The following is a 15,202-nucleotide window of genomic DNA, read 5'->3' on the forward strand; positions in this document are numbered from 1 at the left end:
CCCCCCCCCCCCCCCCCCCAGCCAGCATGTACCTCCAGCATAGCTGACTTCTGCTTGCTTTTGAAGTCGGGGCTAAAAGGAGGTCAGTGCAAGTGCAGCAAAGAAATGCTAATTTTAATATGGCACCAGGGCTTCCATTGATTTCCTATGTGGATGCTCTTCCGACTGGTGATCAAATTCCAGCCAGCAGAAGTTGTCTATTAATGTGTTCGTCCCTTCTCTGCTCTGTATCACTTGGATTTTTCTTCTTCCATCGGGAAATGAGGCTCTGCTGTAGCCGTTTTTATGTAGTTGTTCGATAGGCATGTTGGTGGTAGGCGGAAGCTGCAATCCTATACATGTCCAGCCAGAAAAAACCTAAAAACTTCCAGCTTTCCTTAGCCAGCTGGAAACTGCAGGGCGTTTTTCTGTCTTAAACATGCACTTCCAGAGTTCAAATGAGTGAAATTCTTTGTTGACTTCAGTGAACTTATGTATATTCCCTTTGTTACGTTTCTAAACTTTGCTTATCAATAAGATTTCCTGAAAAAGAAGGCCGAGCTCTGCTTATGGGAGTGCTTCTCAATGGCACAGTGGCCTCTCCTTTCGTTCAGTATTCATGTTACAAATGGGCGCCATGGCCTGTTGGAGGGAAAGGGGATTTTGGTGCACGTGCCCTGGAACCAAACCCTTGTGGAATAAAATATATTAGTGCTTTTTCCACCTTGCTTTTTTCTCCTCAGGCTGAATAGCTTTCCATTAGTAGCCTTTGCCATTTGTGTCCATTCTGGTGCTTTCAGAGATACATGCATGCTTTTTTAAAAAACCCTTTATCAGACCTCAGTCAGGCAGTTACCTCAAGCTGTCCTTCAAATTTCCCACAATGCCCCAGGTACAATGCTACTCTAGGGTAACCTTCCTCAACCTGGTGGCCTTCAGAGGCATTTGGACCTCAACTTGGAGAGCCAGTGTGGTGTCGTGGTTAAGAGCATGGGACTGGGACTCAGACGACCTGGTTTCTAGTCCCCTCTCAGCCATGGAGCCAACTGGGTGACTTTGGGCCAGTCACAGACTCTCAGCCCAACCTACCTCACAGGATTGTTGTTGTGGGGATAAGATGGAGGAGGAGAATGATGTAAGCTGCCTTGAGCCCTTTGTAGGAAAAAGGCAGGATATAAATCGAAAATAAATAAAATAAAATAACTCCCAGAATTCCCCTTCTGTAGGGCCATTGACTGGGAATTCTGGGTGTTGCCATCCAGAAGAGGCAAGGTTGGGGAAGGCGGCTGTAGGGCATTGTGGGGAATTAAAAGGCAGCTTGATACAGGATTGCCTGGCACTGCTCAGAGCAGCATCACTGCCTGCATAGCTCTACGCTGAGCTAGCCTGTTAAGTCACCTTTGCTAAGCTGCAAAGGCGAGGGTCTGCAGCTGGATGGGTGACCACATGTGCAAAGCAGAGCAAGTGGCTGGACTTGATGGCCTTGGAGGCTCCTTCCAGCTCTGTGACTGCCCTACTCTACTCTGCACAGGGATATCTTAAGCATTGTAATGCGGGGGGGGGGGGGTTTTTCAAAGCTTTTTAAACCTCTGGCTCTTGGCCTCCAAGATAAACTGTCACAGGAAATCTGACACACGTCTTCAGCTCCCATGCATTCTGGTTGCGAGCTTCAATTTTCCTTTAGCCTGTGGCACAGGGAAGCCACAGAAAGGTCGGCATGTGGTTTACTTGATGGACAAACGCGAAGTTCTGTGGAGATGGAAAATGTACAGAAATGAAAGCCGTCAGTGTGCCGTGTGTCTGTATATGTAGTGTGTCTGTGTGTTGACAGGGAGTTCCTTAGCATGCAAAATAATTCCGGTGTGGTCAGTGATGAGGGGTTTTTGCCAGCACTATGTTTAGCCTTGAAGCAAAGAGGGGAAAAATGCTGTCTATTTACTGTTGCACATTCCTTTTCGGAAGGGCGGTTTTGAAATGTCCCTTGAGTGTCATCATGCCTTAATGCAATTTGCACGGCTTATAGCTTAATGGTGTAAAAGCAGGATCCAGCATGTCAAAGCCTTATTTCAAGTTCTCTATTTTACCGATCCTTTCAAAGTTGTGCTGTAGTCCAGCGACGCTTGCCTTATTTTCAGGAGTCGTGGATAATTGAAAGCTGAAGTCATGTGGGTAGGACTGGGGTGCATTTATCCTGGATTTTCTGGTTTGTTTCTGTTTCTCTCCCCTCCTGTTTTTATATATTGCCACCTCAGCCTTAGAAATGTTAGCCACCCAGTTCTTACCAGCTTTTAAGTCGCTGGCCCCTCAGTGCCGTGGGGTTTGCTGCAGGAACAAGAGTATTTGTGGGTGGGGGTGCCAAGTTTTGTGTGGCTAACGTACTTTCCTTCTTGCCTGGCTTTGTACTCATGGTCTTAATCGTCATGTGCCTCAGTTTCCCCATTGTGTTATTGTTTGGTGGCTGGGGGGGGGGATTCAAAATAGGGCTATGTAGCTTCAGCTCCCACTGGAAGACCCCCTGGCCTAGTTGTTGGCCGGAAGAATATTTCTTCAACGGGCACTTCAGCTGGGGATCCAACTTTGCCTTCCTCCATCGGGGAGGTTTCTGAGTGGGCAATTTTTTTGCCTGCCGTTTGCTTTTCTTTCGGGAAATGGGATCAGTGTGCAGGGAAATCCCCCCATGCTCTCAAGGTGAAGGAGAAAACACATCCTCAGCCAAGTCCCCGGGGTCCAGATAGGCTCACAGGCCGGAGGTTCCCCATCCCGGCCGGAGAGGATTGTGCTGTCACCGGGCAGGTTGAAGCAGGTGGATCCTTAGAATAGGATCCATTTTGCCATGGGCTTGCCTTTCCGCCTCAAGTGTCACACACCTGTTTGCATGCAGCTTGGGTGGGAATGGATCTGTGGCTCTTAAACCAGGGTGGTGGCAGAAAAGTGAGTTTTGGGGTGGATCACGGGGTGTGGAGAAAACTCGTAGGTGAGATGAACAAGAGGGTGTGACCGTGTTGTGAGGAAAGCTATTATTGGGAGTTTCTGTCTCTGGTGTTGCTGGAAGGCATGGTGGCGCTCTCACAAAGAGGACCTTAAAGCAAAGGGCTAGACAAAATTGCAACAACCCTGGATCGGAGAAGTCCATATAGCTTTCCTTGTGGGTCGCATACCGAGCGGCGGAGCCTTTGGAGTTCCCATGTTTGCTTGTAAAATGCAGTTAGAGGAAGGGCTGAGAAGGGGCTTCCATACCGAGCGTATCATCAGACAGCGGGGAACCGTAAGAACGTAAGGAGGGCCTGCTGGATCGGACCAAGAGACCTTCTCCTCGAACATCCTCCTCATGGAGTGGCCATCCAACTGCCCATGTGAAACCTTGTAGCAGAGTGTGAGTACAACAGCACCCTCTCACCCATGCTCCCCAGCAGTGGGTGGACAAGAGGAGCAGGGCCTCAGAAGCACATCCCTGTTATCTTTACGGATTCTTGGAGAAGAGGCACTGGAGTGCTCTCTCCGGTGTAGACTGGCCAGGCCCTTTGTTCATTCTCCTTGCATTTCTCCGCTTTTATGCCAGAATCCAGTGGATTAGATAGAAGTAAGCCACACGGAGATCAACCGGACGTACTCCTAGATCACTGCACGTAAACGGTCACCCAACCTTTTTGGACTTGTGGGTGTGTCTGAAATCTGGAGGAGAGTGTTGTGGGCACCACCACAAAATGGCGCTGGCGGCTGGGCATGGCCAGTTGCAAAATGGCTTCTGTAGGAGTGCAGCCAATCACAAAGCAACAGAGAGGGGCAGTCTTAATTCATTGGGTTATCTGACTCGGCATACTCAGTTTCCCCCCCAAAATGTCCAGTTGCAGTCCATTTCTTCCCAGTAAATCTTGTACATTAAGGATGTCATTCAAACCCGCTTCCCTGGGAGAAAGCCCAGTGAACACAGTGGGATTTATATCTGAGTGGACCTGCTTTGGGTGGTCCCATGAGTGCCTCTCTCTGTTGGCAGAAAGGTGAGGCACACTGAATAAAAGCCAAGCCAGAAACAAGGAGGCACCAAGCCAGGTGACCCCAAAATCCTAGACGTACTGACTATTTTCTACCAGCCCACTCGACATATCAGACGCAAACTCTTCCCTCAGGGCTGAAATACTGGATTGCCTATTAGCAATGTACAATTATACTAAATTTAATTAATTAATTAAAAGCTTTTATATCCTGTCCCGTGCAAGAACATCTCGTGATGGCATACAATCAATCAATCAATCAATCAATAGAACAGCCCCACCACGTCTGACCATGATATACTAAAACCCCAATTAAAATAAATTAAACATTAAAATAGCAGGAAAATAAAAAGGGTTTTGCCTGACGCCGAAAAGAATATAACGTCAGTGCCAGGCGAACCTCTCTGGGGAGCGTATTCCATAACTGCATATTATAATCTACAATAAGCAGCACAAATGAATTTTCACCGGGACACAGTGAAAGGGTGCTGTTGATTTAATTCAAGGGCCGAATTCGTGGTACCCTTTTGTTGCATTTCAGTGAGAAGTCTTAGTTTAGTGGGTGCTGGGGTGTATTATATTTGAGGTGTTTCTAAAGACATTCTCAAATGGTGTTTCTTTATGGGTTTCACTTGGGCATTTCTTTGTACAGCAAGTTCAGAAAGAGTTTGTGCTCAGAGGAAGTTAATTGGACCTTGGTATTTTGTGTGTGCATGTGTGTGCGCATGCCCCATGTACTTTGGGTGTATGTTACTTGGCCCCGAGGGATGGGAGTCCTTCTCCAGAATGTAGAGCAGCCTGGCCTAAAATAAACAACCACTTTTGTGATTTTTGTGACGTTGGGAGAATACAATAATATTATTCCTAGTCGCGCATAATGCACTGAAACAGCCCCAAGCCCTTGTGACTGTGTGAGAAGAAATTTGCTACACAGCACTTAATTTTAAATTTCTCAATGGAAAAACTGGAATATCTTTATCAGTCTTTGCAGTGGGGTCGAATGAGGATTGGCTGACAGTATTTCATTGAAAGCTGCTCCAGGCCATACCAGGTTAAGGGTGGTATATATTCATTTATATATATTTATATCCCACTGTTTTTCCTTCCAAGGAATTCAACCCAGCTTACGCCATTCTCCTCCTCTCAGTCTTATCTTCACAACAACCCTGTGAGGTAGGCTAGAGGCTGTGACTGGCCCCAAGTCACCCAATGAGCTCCATGGCTGAGTGGGGACTAGAACCCAGATCTCCTGAGTCCCAGTCTTGCGCCCTTAACCACGACACCACACTGGCGCTTACGTAACTGGGGATGAGTAGAACATTAGTCTTCGTCAGATGCTTTATGGCTCCTTGTTGGCACTGGATTTTGCACAGGTCTGTTCCTGAACAAATTCCTGAAAATTTACTTACCTCCTCCAAAGATACAAATCCCCATTTCTTAGTCTGTGGCGGAAACGCACCTGTTTGGTGTGTGCTTTTTCAGTTTTGCATCTTTTTCCACTATTGCATTTGTGCAAGTTCTGCAGGGAGGGTGGTTTGCACTCTGTGGAATTCATGCGACTGGGAGAAGCCATAAGTTGTGGAATCCATGGGTCAAGTTCTAAGCTCCCATTGCGGATTTCACTGAACCGGCAGGTGGAGCAGCTTCCTTAGTCAAGGTGGCCATGTCTGAGTTGCCATACAAAATATGCAACTGGAGGACACCTTCCCAATAGAGAAGTCTGCAAATTGAGGACTGTCCCAGCACACATGGCCACCGCAAAGGTGCTTCTCTACCCAGCTCCTTGACTTACTGGAAGGATGGGCGTTGGAGCCCAAGCTATTTGAGGGCTCCTGGTTGGGGAAGCCTGTGGGTTGCCAGAAAGCTGGAGCCAGAAAAGAGGGATGATCATTACTAAGTGAGGACACTGAAGATGCATCTGAGCCATCCAAAGGGTGGCCACTTTTGTCTGTTGTCTTTAGGGTTTGACTGCATTTTGATCAAGTTTCGTAACTTCAAATTTTGCACATCAGCTCAAATGGATGCACATTAAGAAGGTGGACATTGAAGTAATAAATAAGGTGCTTTCACTTATTTAGTCTCTGGTGCAGAATGTCTCGATGTGTGTGCTGTCCTTCCAAGCTTCTAGTCCTCATGTTTCTGCTGACATCTCTGTGGAAGCAAGCCGCTCCCCATGTCTATCTGACCTAGGGAATGTGTGCCCTGTCTGGAATCAGCTCTGTCAGTGGGAAATGTCTGTATCCATCTCCTTTCTTCTCCACTGCCTGCCAAAAACAGGGTGATTAGGCATGTGAAAGGAGCAAAGAGGCTTTTTGCTCAGCCATGATTCCCTCCCTCCTGCCTTTGGTGCATTTTTCTCTCTCTGTTATACTCCTCCTCTCTGCTTATCTATAGCTTTTCTATCACCACCTGGTGCCTCCCAGAATGAAAAATCCAAACAGAAAAGCCACTCTCTCTCCCACAGCACCCCCGAATGATGAGGTATGCAAGTCTTCAAAGAGATGCGCCCAGCGAAAGAATGCAAGCCGAGTCAGACTCTGAAGAGAGGAGCAACACGGTGTGTATACGACCCGAATCTCTGTAGTTTGTTCTGAGACCATCTTTTGAATTCCTCCTTTCCAGGGCAGGCACCTGGCGTGATGGGGCAGTCGCTCGGATCCCAGCGCTCTGGTTGGTCCCTCCTTGTTTGTTTTGTGGTCTTGCACTCAGAGCAGTGTCCTATGATTTCCCATAATGCTCCTGGCCTACTGTTGCTGTGGGGCATTCTGGGACATTTAAATAGCAGCCACCCCGGCTGCCCAGTGCTGTGGAAACACTGGCACTGTAGCTTTCATGAGCTTGCCAGGACTCACTGAACTCCCACCAGAGACCTCTCCCAGTCTGCCCATGCAGATTGGGAGTCATCAAGAAATTTCCCGATTATGCACAATCTTTTCACACACAAAACTGTCCCTCTTTATCAGAAAGTCTTGTCACACTTGCATGGAATGATAATCCAGGGTTTTGGAAGGTTTTGGCTTCTCATGAACAAACAAACACATTGGGAAAGATTTCTTTAGCACGTTGTCTGAGCTGGTGATTCTAGCATCTTAGTTGCTGGCAAATACTAGCCAAGATGTTGATCATTCCGTGCGAATATGGCCAGTTCCTGTTTTTGGCTAGGCATTGCTGATAACGTAGTATATGATCTTCCTGCCTGCCTTTTGTGGTAATTGCTAGGGGGGAGTTCCCAGCTGCCCCTTCTTGGTCCAGGTTCTTTCCCAGAGTCTAGAAAATAAATCTCAGGGAAGGAAGTGGAGAAGTTGTGTCTCATTTTCTTGCATTTGTCATGACTTTCAAAGCATGGAGCAGTGGCAACGGATGTGCAGAGCTGCTATTGTCGACTTTGAACAACGGATTACCTGGTTCCCATATATCCTATCTATTGATTGCATTCTCCAGTTGATCAGCTGGTGGCCAAAATCGGTGCCCAAGAGTTGGTCTTAGCAGGCTTGGGGGAACCCCAAAGTGTTCACCAACAGGCATGCGGAGAAAAGTTGTGTAGAGGGAAATCGGATACTTTGATACATGTGGGGGAGCATATGAAGTGTCTGCATGAAAACTCGGTGTCTGGGGAGGGAGAAAAGGGGTTGGCGTGGAGCGTCCTTGGCGGGGACGTGGCTCACTGGCTGGAATCGTGAACGGCCACCTTTTGTTGAGATCCCATGTGCCATTAGCTGAAACAGATGAAGAACCTCTTCCAGTCCAGGTGCCAGTTTCTGTTTTGGGGGAGCCCTTGGGGGCTGCCTCCCAGAGGTGGGTGGGATGCAAGACACTAGAGACGAGGGCCCAATCAGCAAGAAGACTGGCAGACATGGAGTTCTTCCTGCCGGTATTGTAAGTCCTTAGGGTGGCATTTTTACCTTGCAGAATGGGGGGAAATGTCTGGGCAAAAGCCAGGAGACCAGCCAATGGTGGATGGTTAGGGGGACTGTGTGTGTGTGTGTGTCTCCTGGGGGGCTCCGTGGGCTGGATTTGGCCCAGTGGCCCCCGGTTCTGCACTCCTGAGCTTAAGGATCCTGCCTTGGAAGCTTGGAGGAGGACATACGATCATAGAGGAAATGGACGCTGCACACGGCCGGCCGGTCAGCCGGTCGCCTGGTCAGTTTTTGGCAGGACCTGGGTGGGGCCCAGGCAACGATCCTCAGGAGGAGGTTTAGGCCGCTGCATGTGCCGCCCCTGTTTTTGCCTCTGGAACGCTGCAGGAGGAGTGCCGTCGTTGTTTGGTAACAATCCTCTTTGCAGCTTTTGATGGGGAGCTCCCCCCTTCCCGCGTGTGTGTCTGGCCCTGGGAGCCCTCTGGAGCTCGGAGGCCCCTTCGAAAAGCGAGTCAGTGAAGCGAAGCCCAGGAGGGACGGATCCCTGGGTTTCTCTTGCGCGTCCCTCCTCCTCCTCCTCCACATTGTGTGCCACGAGGAAGGGCTGCCGGCCATCCAGAGGCTGTGTGAGGGCATTATTTCAAGCCCTCCTGCACCGTGGCGGCTTGTGAAAGGCCTTCCTGTTTGAGGGCTGCCAGCCCTGCACTTTTGGAGAGCTGCCTGCAGGCTCCAGCCAGTACCAGGACTTGCTCCGCAATGCTTGGTTTGCATTGCCGATTGGCTCTGAGTCTCTCTCTGTTGTGCTTCCACGCCCCATTGCTGCTCTGTTGAGGACAGATGCCTGTAAATAGCAGGATTGTTGACTTGGTAAACAAGTGGCAGTGGATACAGGTGTGTGTGTGTGTGTGTGTGTGAATTGTGTGCCTCCATCTCTGTGTGTCTCTGAGAACTTCTGTACACAAGGCACGTATTGTGCACTGACCATTCCTAACTGACAGTTCTTTGTGCTTTTCCCCCCAAGATTACATCAAAACCCCCTAGTTTAGCTTCTGTTTCTAAATGGTGCTTTTTCAAAAGAGCAGGGAAGATATGGTATTTGTGAAAGCAAAAGAAAATAATTTTCCGCTTGTGAAATTGATCATCTTGGGATGCTCTGCAGTGCCACCTAGGGGAAATAGAGTGGAAAGGCAGGAAAGGCAATACTTTCCCTGTAAACCTCCGATCTCAGCTCTGCAATGGAACTGAAGGTAGGCACAGCTTATTAACAGCCTTGTGTTAATAAGCAATCTCTCTGTGCTTCTTTATGTACAAATTCACATACACACACTTTCTCAACCTGGTGCCTTCCGCAGGTTTTCAACTGCAGAGCTTATCCCCAGCAGCCAAGGTGGCTATTGTGGATGATAGGAATTGTATCCTAACGATCTGGAGGGCGTCAGGTTGGAAAAGGCTGATACCGAATAAAGAACTATGGACTGTGGGTGATACTTAGTGATGGATATTTCTCTCCCTCAGATGCAGGTATGTCCCTTTCTGTTTCCACCCAGCCCTCTCTGCAGGACACACCTAATTCTAAGCACCTCCCCATAATCAGACCAATTCCAAACAGAATTTCTGCAAGAGAAGTGGGACCTGGAAAAAGCCACTGCAGTGTGGAGGGATTCTGTCCGTCAAGTCAGCCAGCCATACCCTCTGACCCAGTACTCCATTTTATCCCCGCTCCCACTGGTTTCCTCCTCAACATGCACTTGGCATTTCACAGCCACTAAATGTAAACTATCAGTGAGTTCTTCTGAAGTCTTCAGCCCTTTAATGCTTTTGGATTTCCCCTGCTTTTGGAGTTCCCCTGAGTATGATGATTCTCCCGTCCTCCTCTTCCTTTCGGCGGCCCCATCTTGGCCACAGCTCCGTCTGCACACAGCAAGTGAGAGATAAGCTATTGTTCAAGCCACATTTGGGGTGCTGTGTACAATCCAGACTGTCCTGTCTCAGAAGCAAGCCGAGCCAAACTAACCACAGGGCACCCTAAGCCTGGAAAGGGAAAGAAAAGTCGGGATGATACAAGGGGTTGCAGTGTTGTGCTGTAGCATGACCGGGAGAAATCGATGCTTTTTCATGCAGAAGGCAAACCAAATGTCGTTTTAGGTGTTCCATAAAGCAGGGTGTGGACTTGCACTGAATTGGTTCATTGACAGTCTGGGGAGGGAATAGCCAGTTTCATGCCAAAGAACATAGGAAAGGAGTGTGTGTGTGTGTTTGTGTGTGTGTGTTTTGCTGCTTGCCGAGATGGTAAGCCAGCTGCCATTACATGGGTTCTCTGTTACGTAGCCAGGCAAAACTCGGGAGTGTTTATTTTGTGACCTGGGGTGGCGTCTGGGGAGCAAAATGGCTCACTTTATATTATTTCTGAATCTGCAAGGGACAGTTTAAGATGGGGTGCACAGCCTCAGGCAGGGGGACCAAATTAATCCCCCTATCTGTGCCTCCGCCCACTTACTCTGGCAAATTGTGCTGTTTCCCCCCTGTTCTAAAAGACTAAAATGTCTCTTCTAAGACTTGTTGCTCGCAGGAAAAGCTTTAAGCTAAAACAGGCTGGTGTTTTTCCCAGTCCCCCATACCCTGTTTGCACCCCTGTCCATCAATGAAATCTTGCACCCCTTTTCTGAACTGAAATTTTGCAACTTCTGCTTTGGGAGTTGTAAAGTCCCAAATATCTGGCTGACTAGTTCAACTTCTGGTGGCCACAGTGTGGCCAATGAGATTGTATTGGAAAGCTCCTAAACTGGGTGCCAATAACCCTTTCCTTCCCTCATGCACAGCTGGTGTTCTGGGGTAGACTGCATCTCCTGTGGAGGTTCCATGACTGTCATCGTTAAAAGCTGTGGATAAATGTTTCCCACACGAGACTGTCTAACTGTCTCTTTGAACTGCCTAATCCTACAGCTCTTGCTGCCCCTTGCAGCAGTGAATATATTGCATTTAATTTATTTATGTGTCGCATGTCTGTATCTCCTCACAGCTGCCGCCTTCCTGGCATTTTGCAACCATTACAGCCGTAAAATGCAATATCATAGAATACAGTATGAAAGTTTAACCTACAGTATAAAACGTACAATACAAACCAAGAGGAAAACTAGCAACAGTGCATAGATTTAAAATATGGGAATAGATTTAGAAGAAAAGAAATGGAAAGATGAAAATGCTTGGGAGGAGAAGAAGTTTTCTCCTGGTACTTCTAAGAACACTGGCAAAGCTCTCCGGGGGAAGTTCACTCCAGAATCGGAGGGCCACAACAGAAAAAGCCCTCTAAATGTATGTTAACGTAAAGCAAAAGACTCTGCTTGTGTAAAGTCATTTCTTTTCTCTGTCCTATGTTTCTTTTGGTTTGAACTTTCTGTTGGCGATGCCAGTGTTGGGAGTCAATAAGATTGCGCCCACGAGATTCTGTGATTCTCTTGGTGAGCAATTTCATGGGGAGATACAGATTTCTAGAATTCTGGATAAAGGGAGAAAACTTTCTTGATATGCACCTTCTCCAGCAGCATTCCTAATCTTGGAAACCTCAATCAAGTCTTAATTTACTCCCCACCCAAAAAATTTCCTGCTAACCCCTCCCACAAGTTGCTACAACAATTTCCTGGCTTCGGCTTCCCTTTGCTTCATTCTTTTCCTGCTCTGACATATCCCCACTTCTGGAACACTTCTGATCCGTGCCCTGCTTTCATAGGCTGCAATTGACTACGTGGATTCCTGCTTGCTAGCCCAATTCTGTCGCTTTCGGTTTGAACTCTGTCCCTGCTGGAGAGAAACCGTTCCCCGGATTCTGCACGTGTGGTGCCAGCCTTCTAGCAATGTGGCGGTTACTGGATTCTGCGCTTTTTGTGTTGCCTCTAAGCAAAACGGAAGCCTAACACTTTTCTGCTACATTTCATTCCATCAAGTAATCAATGGGGTTGCTTTTCTCTTTTTGAACTGTCGCCTCCTTTAAAGTCAGGCAGCTTTGAGCCTCGTCTAATAGGCTCTGGATTCAGCCTGTTTCGTCCAGCTCTTCAGCAATCCAGTGCGATGATGTTCAGGCTGACACTTGTGTGACCTCTGCCAATGTTCGCTGCTTGTGGAACACTTTTCCTTGATGCTCGTGTGCTCGTTTCTGGATTGCTGTGGCCATTAACTTGAGCTGGAAGTTGCCTTGGGTGAGGGCCAAATGGTTCATTCATCCAGCTCAGTTTTGTCTGCTCTTCTTGGCAGGATCTCCTTAATCTTTCTGGTCGCTTCATCTCTTTTAATTGGAGATCGCGGGAAGCGAACCTGCCATGTGTGGAGTGGGTGCTTTTGGTTTTCTCTGAGCCAGAGACCTGGTGCAGAGCTCTCAGTGCTGATCTCAGCAAACGGGCAGGTTCTTCTGTCGTGTGACCCCCCCCCCTTGTGGCTTGTGACTGACCAGCAGTGGGACTCTGCTATTCATTTCTTATCTTTGCATTCAGTGTATTTTCATGCCACTCTTCAGCCAAAAGGGCTCCCGCAGCAGCTTACAAGAAAAAGGGGAGTCCTGACCCTGCAGGCTTGTAATGTAAAAGGACACAAAACTCACAAGAAGGAATGTGCAGAGAAGGGGGTGAAATGAATTTCTTTGATGGAATGGCCAGGCTTGCTCTTGCGTCTTTCCCTCAGAAGAGGCTGCTGGGAGTGTCAGGTGAGGGAGACAAACCCTTAATGAGAGAGAGCTTTGGCAGGACTTCTAATTCTTCTTCTTCCTCTTCTCTGTCCTCATCTAATTCTTCACAATCTCCTTTTCCATCTCCACTGGGCTTCCTCTTTTAGATTGGAGTCTCACCAACCACGCACTGTTCCTTGCACCCAGTCCCCCCCCCCCCCCCGTCTCACCCAGTATCCAGGGCCTGGCTGCACCTTTTCAGCAGAGGTCTTTCTCCACCGCCTGTGACTCGTGATCCCTTGAACTGGCAATGCCAGAGATGGAACCCAAGAGCGTCTTCATGGCCTGGAGCAGGGGAGAAATCGATGTGCTCCCCTTTTAATGCCAGCCTACTCAGTCTTGCATTTTTTGAACCGCTGGTTCCTGCAAAGTTCACAGTCCTCTGAATTTTGTAGCAGCAGTTTCCAATTGAAAAAAATCCATCCAGAGCTGTGCCTGACCCAGAAAATACAGTACATTGGGAAGATCACCTGCAAAAATTGTGTATACCAAGTTTAAATAATGCACACACCAAGTCAGGTACTAGGAGAGAGATGCAAAAAAGGCTACTGAACTTTCACGCAACCTTTACGAAATAGATCTGAAAGGTTCAGGAGGAATGGAAAAATGGAATGGAAAAATGAGAGAGGAAAAAAAGTGGAAATGGATTGATTAATTCATCCTGATGTCCTGCAAAACATACACACAGCCACAGTGAGTTGCACAGTCCCCCTGAGATCAAAGGAGGAGCACTTGCATCTATCTGAAAGATGCCACAGCTTTCGGGTCCTTCCAGTGTCATTTAAAAGAGAGGGCATTCGCTGTGGGTGAGCACCCCATGGCTTAACTTGGAATTTGCTCGATGCTTAGAACTTCTCTTTGCATGCATTTGCAATAAGTCCAGCCTGTAAACTCGGCCCATACATGCCCCATCTTGGATCCTGCTGGGAACAAGGGAGAGTTTTAGTTTTGAGTTGGGGGATAGAGTGAGCTGTGGAGGGGACTGTAAATATTTTGATATAAGCAGCCATAATGTCATTTAAATGAGAGTAGCCATTGCCCCAAAAGAAGGAGCTACGAGGCTGCTAGAATGCTCCATGGCTGTGTTCAAGGATATTGGATAGAGAGAAGGCACAGAGGGCTGCATGCCTGAACAGAAAAAAAGCCATGTAACCCCCAGCATTCCCCACTCAGCATGGGGAATTCTGGGAAATCCAGGTTACCAGTGAGCATTTGGTTCGCTGAATGATCATAATTTTGTTCTAAGATGGAGAACAACTTCTCAGGGGAAAATGGCAACTAGACTGGAACAGAAGTGAGTGTTCCAGGCTAGACAGATTCATATTCTGACCCAGTTAAACTGGATGAAGGAAATCACTGTAGTGGGTAAGCTTAGTAAGATGCTGAATGGACTATTTTTTCCTTCCTCCCTAGCTTGCCAAAATTGGTAAAAGAAGTGGTGTGCTGGGAAATTCTGGGATATGCTTGGAAGAAAAAGTGTGTGTGTGTGTGTTTTGTGCTTTCCTACTGGTCTGTTGACAGATAATTTTCCATGCCTCGTTGGCCTACTAAACAGAATTTGGCTGCTAAGTTGCAGTGCTGAAAACGAATATTCATGATCTAACACCGGGTCGTATATTTTTGGAGCCTTGAAAGTTATTTGGGGGAATGAAGTAGCAATGGAAGCATGCATTTCATGGGATCACGAGTTAAAAACCTAGAAAAAGGAACATCAGGCGGTAGATTGGTCTTTTAATCGGTGGAATTGGGGTGAATGTTCTGAATGCGTAGAGAAAATCTTGCTGAAGAGGATGTGGGGTGAGGCGGGGGTCCTATTCTCCCAGTGGCAATCTTTCCGAGGCCAAAATGCCACCGCCCCGATCAAGAGGGAGGTGTCAAAAGCCTTGGGGGAACGCCAAGGTTTGTCGGAGTACAAAAAATAAATAAATCTAGAGCAAAGCCTGGGAGGGAAACGCAAAGGAGCAGTAGTTCAGGGAGGATGAAGCATGCTGCGAATGGGCACAGGATATTGTTGGAACAGGGAAAATGGAAACATGGGGTGGTAACGGAATGGAGTATTGTAGAAGAGGGCCTGGCTGGCTGGAGCTCTCCCCAGGAGCCCCTCTGCACCATAACCTTTTTCCACAGTCTTTTAACTCCTTTGGTGTAAGTGCAATTAAATCCTTTCTTAAGAGAGAAAGCAGTCTCTATTTTGTAGCCTGAATGATTTGTTCGAAGCCTGCAGCTTCACTCTCCTGGTCACCCAGGATGGAAATGGATCCAAAAATGGTTGAGGGGGAAATGGATGAGGACCGTGAGAAGAGAGCCCAACTCCTCTCAACTACTCATTTCCAGTGACCATTTCAGGAGGTCGATCTGAAGGAGTGAGAAATGGGACTATCCCACCAGCCCTGCCCAAAGAATTATTTCCTCTCCTCTACCCTCCTCATTCCTTTTTCCTTGTGTGCTGTGACTTTTTCAGATTGTTGCCAACGATATGTGGGATATAGACTCCTCTGGGAGTCTTTGTGGCCAAGTAGTGGGGTAACACTACTTTAAATAAACTAATATAACAGCTAGAATATAAGATTAGGTGGCTTACTAACTTTTCAATTCTGCTACTGCCATAGTGGGTCAGATTCTGCTGCTATACTTCCCCTTATCTCCACAAGGAAAAGGAG

At 47.7% G+C, this 15,202-nt stretch overlaps 1 protein-coding gene across 5 annotated transcripts in view; it reads left to right on the forward strand.

Moving 5' to 3' along the window:
- The window catches only part of SEPTIN5 (septin 5), a 60,635-nt gene that overhangs the window by 12,025 nt on the left and 33,408 nt on the right, over positions 1-15,202 (forward strand). For 2 of the 5 annotated variants that reach the window (XM_044440825.1, XM_044440823.1), the window contains exon 3: positions 6,436-6,528. The exons of 2 other annotated variants lie outside the window; for them this stretch is intronic. In XM_044440825.1, coding sequence (XP_044296760.1) covers positions 6,436-6,528 — 93 coding nt within the window. Of the gene's footprint in view, positions 1-2,117; positions 2,149-6,435; positions 6,529-15,202 lie in introns of those variants that run through there. One more of the 5 variants, XM_044440826.1, reaches the window with a different exon arrangement.

The sequence above is a fragment of the Varanus komodoensis genome, unplaced genomic scaffold (assembly GCF_004798865.1).
Source record: "Varanus komodoensis strain SLA01 unplaced genomic scaffold, ASM479886v1 scaffold38, whole genome shotgun sequence".
Lineage (NCBI taxonomy): Eukaryota > Metazoa > Chordata > Lepidosauria > Squamata > Varanidae > Varanus > Varanus komodoensis.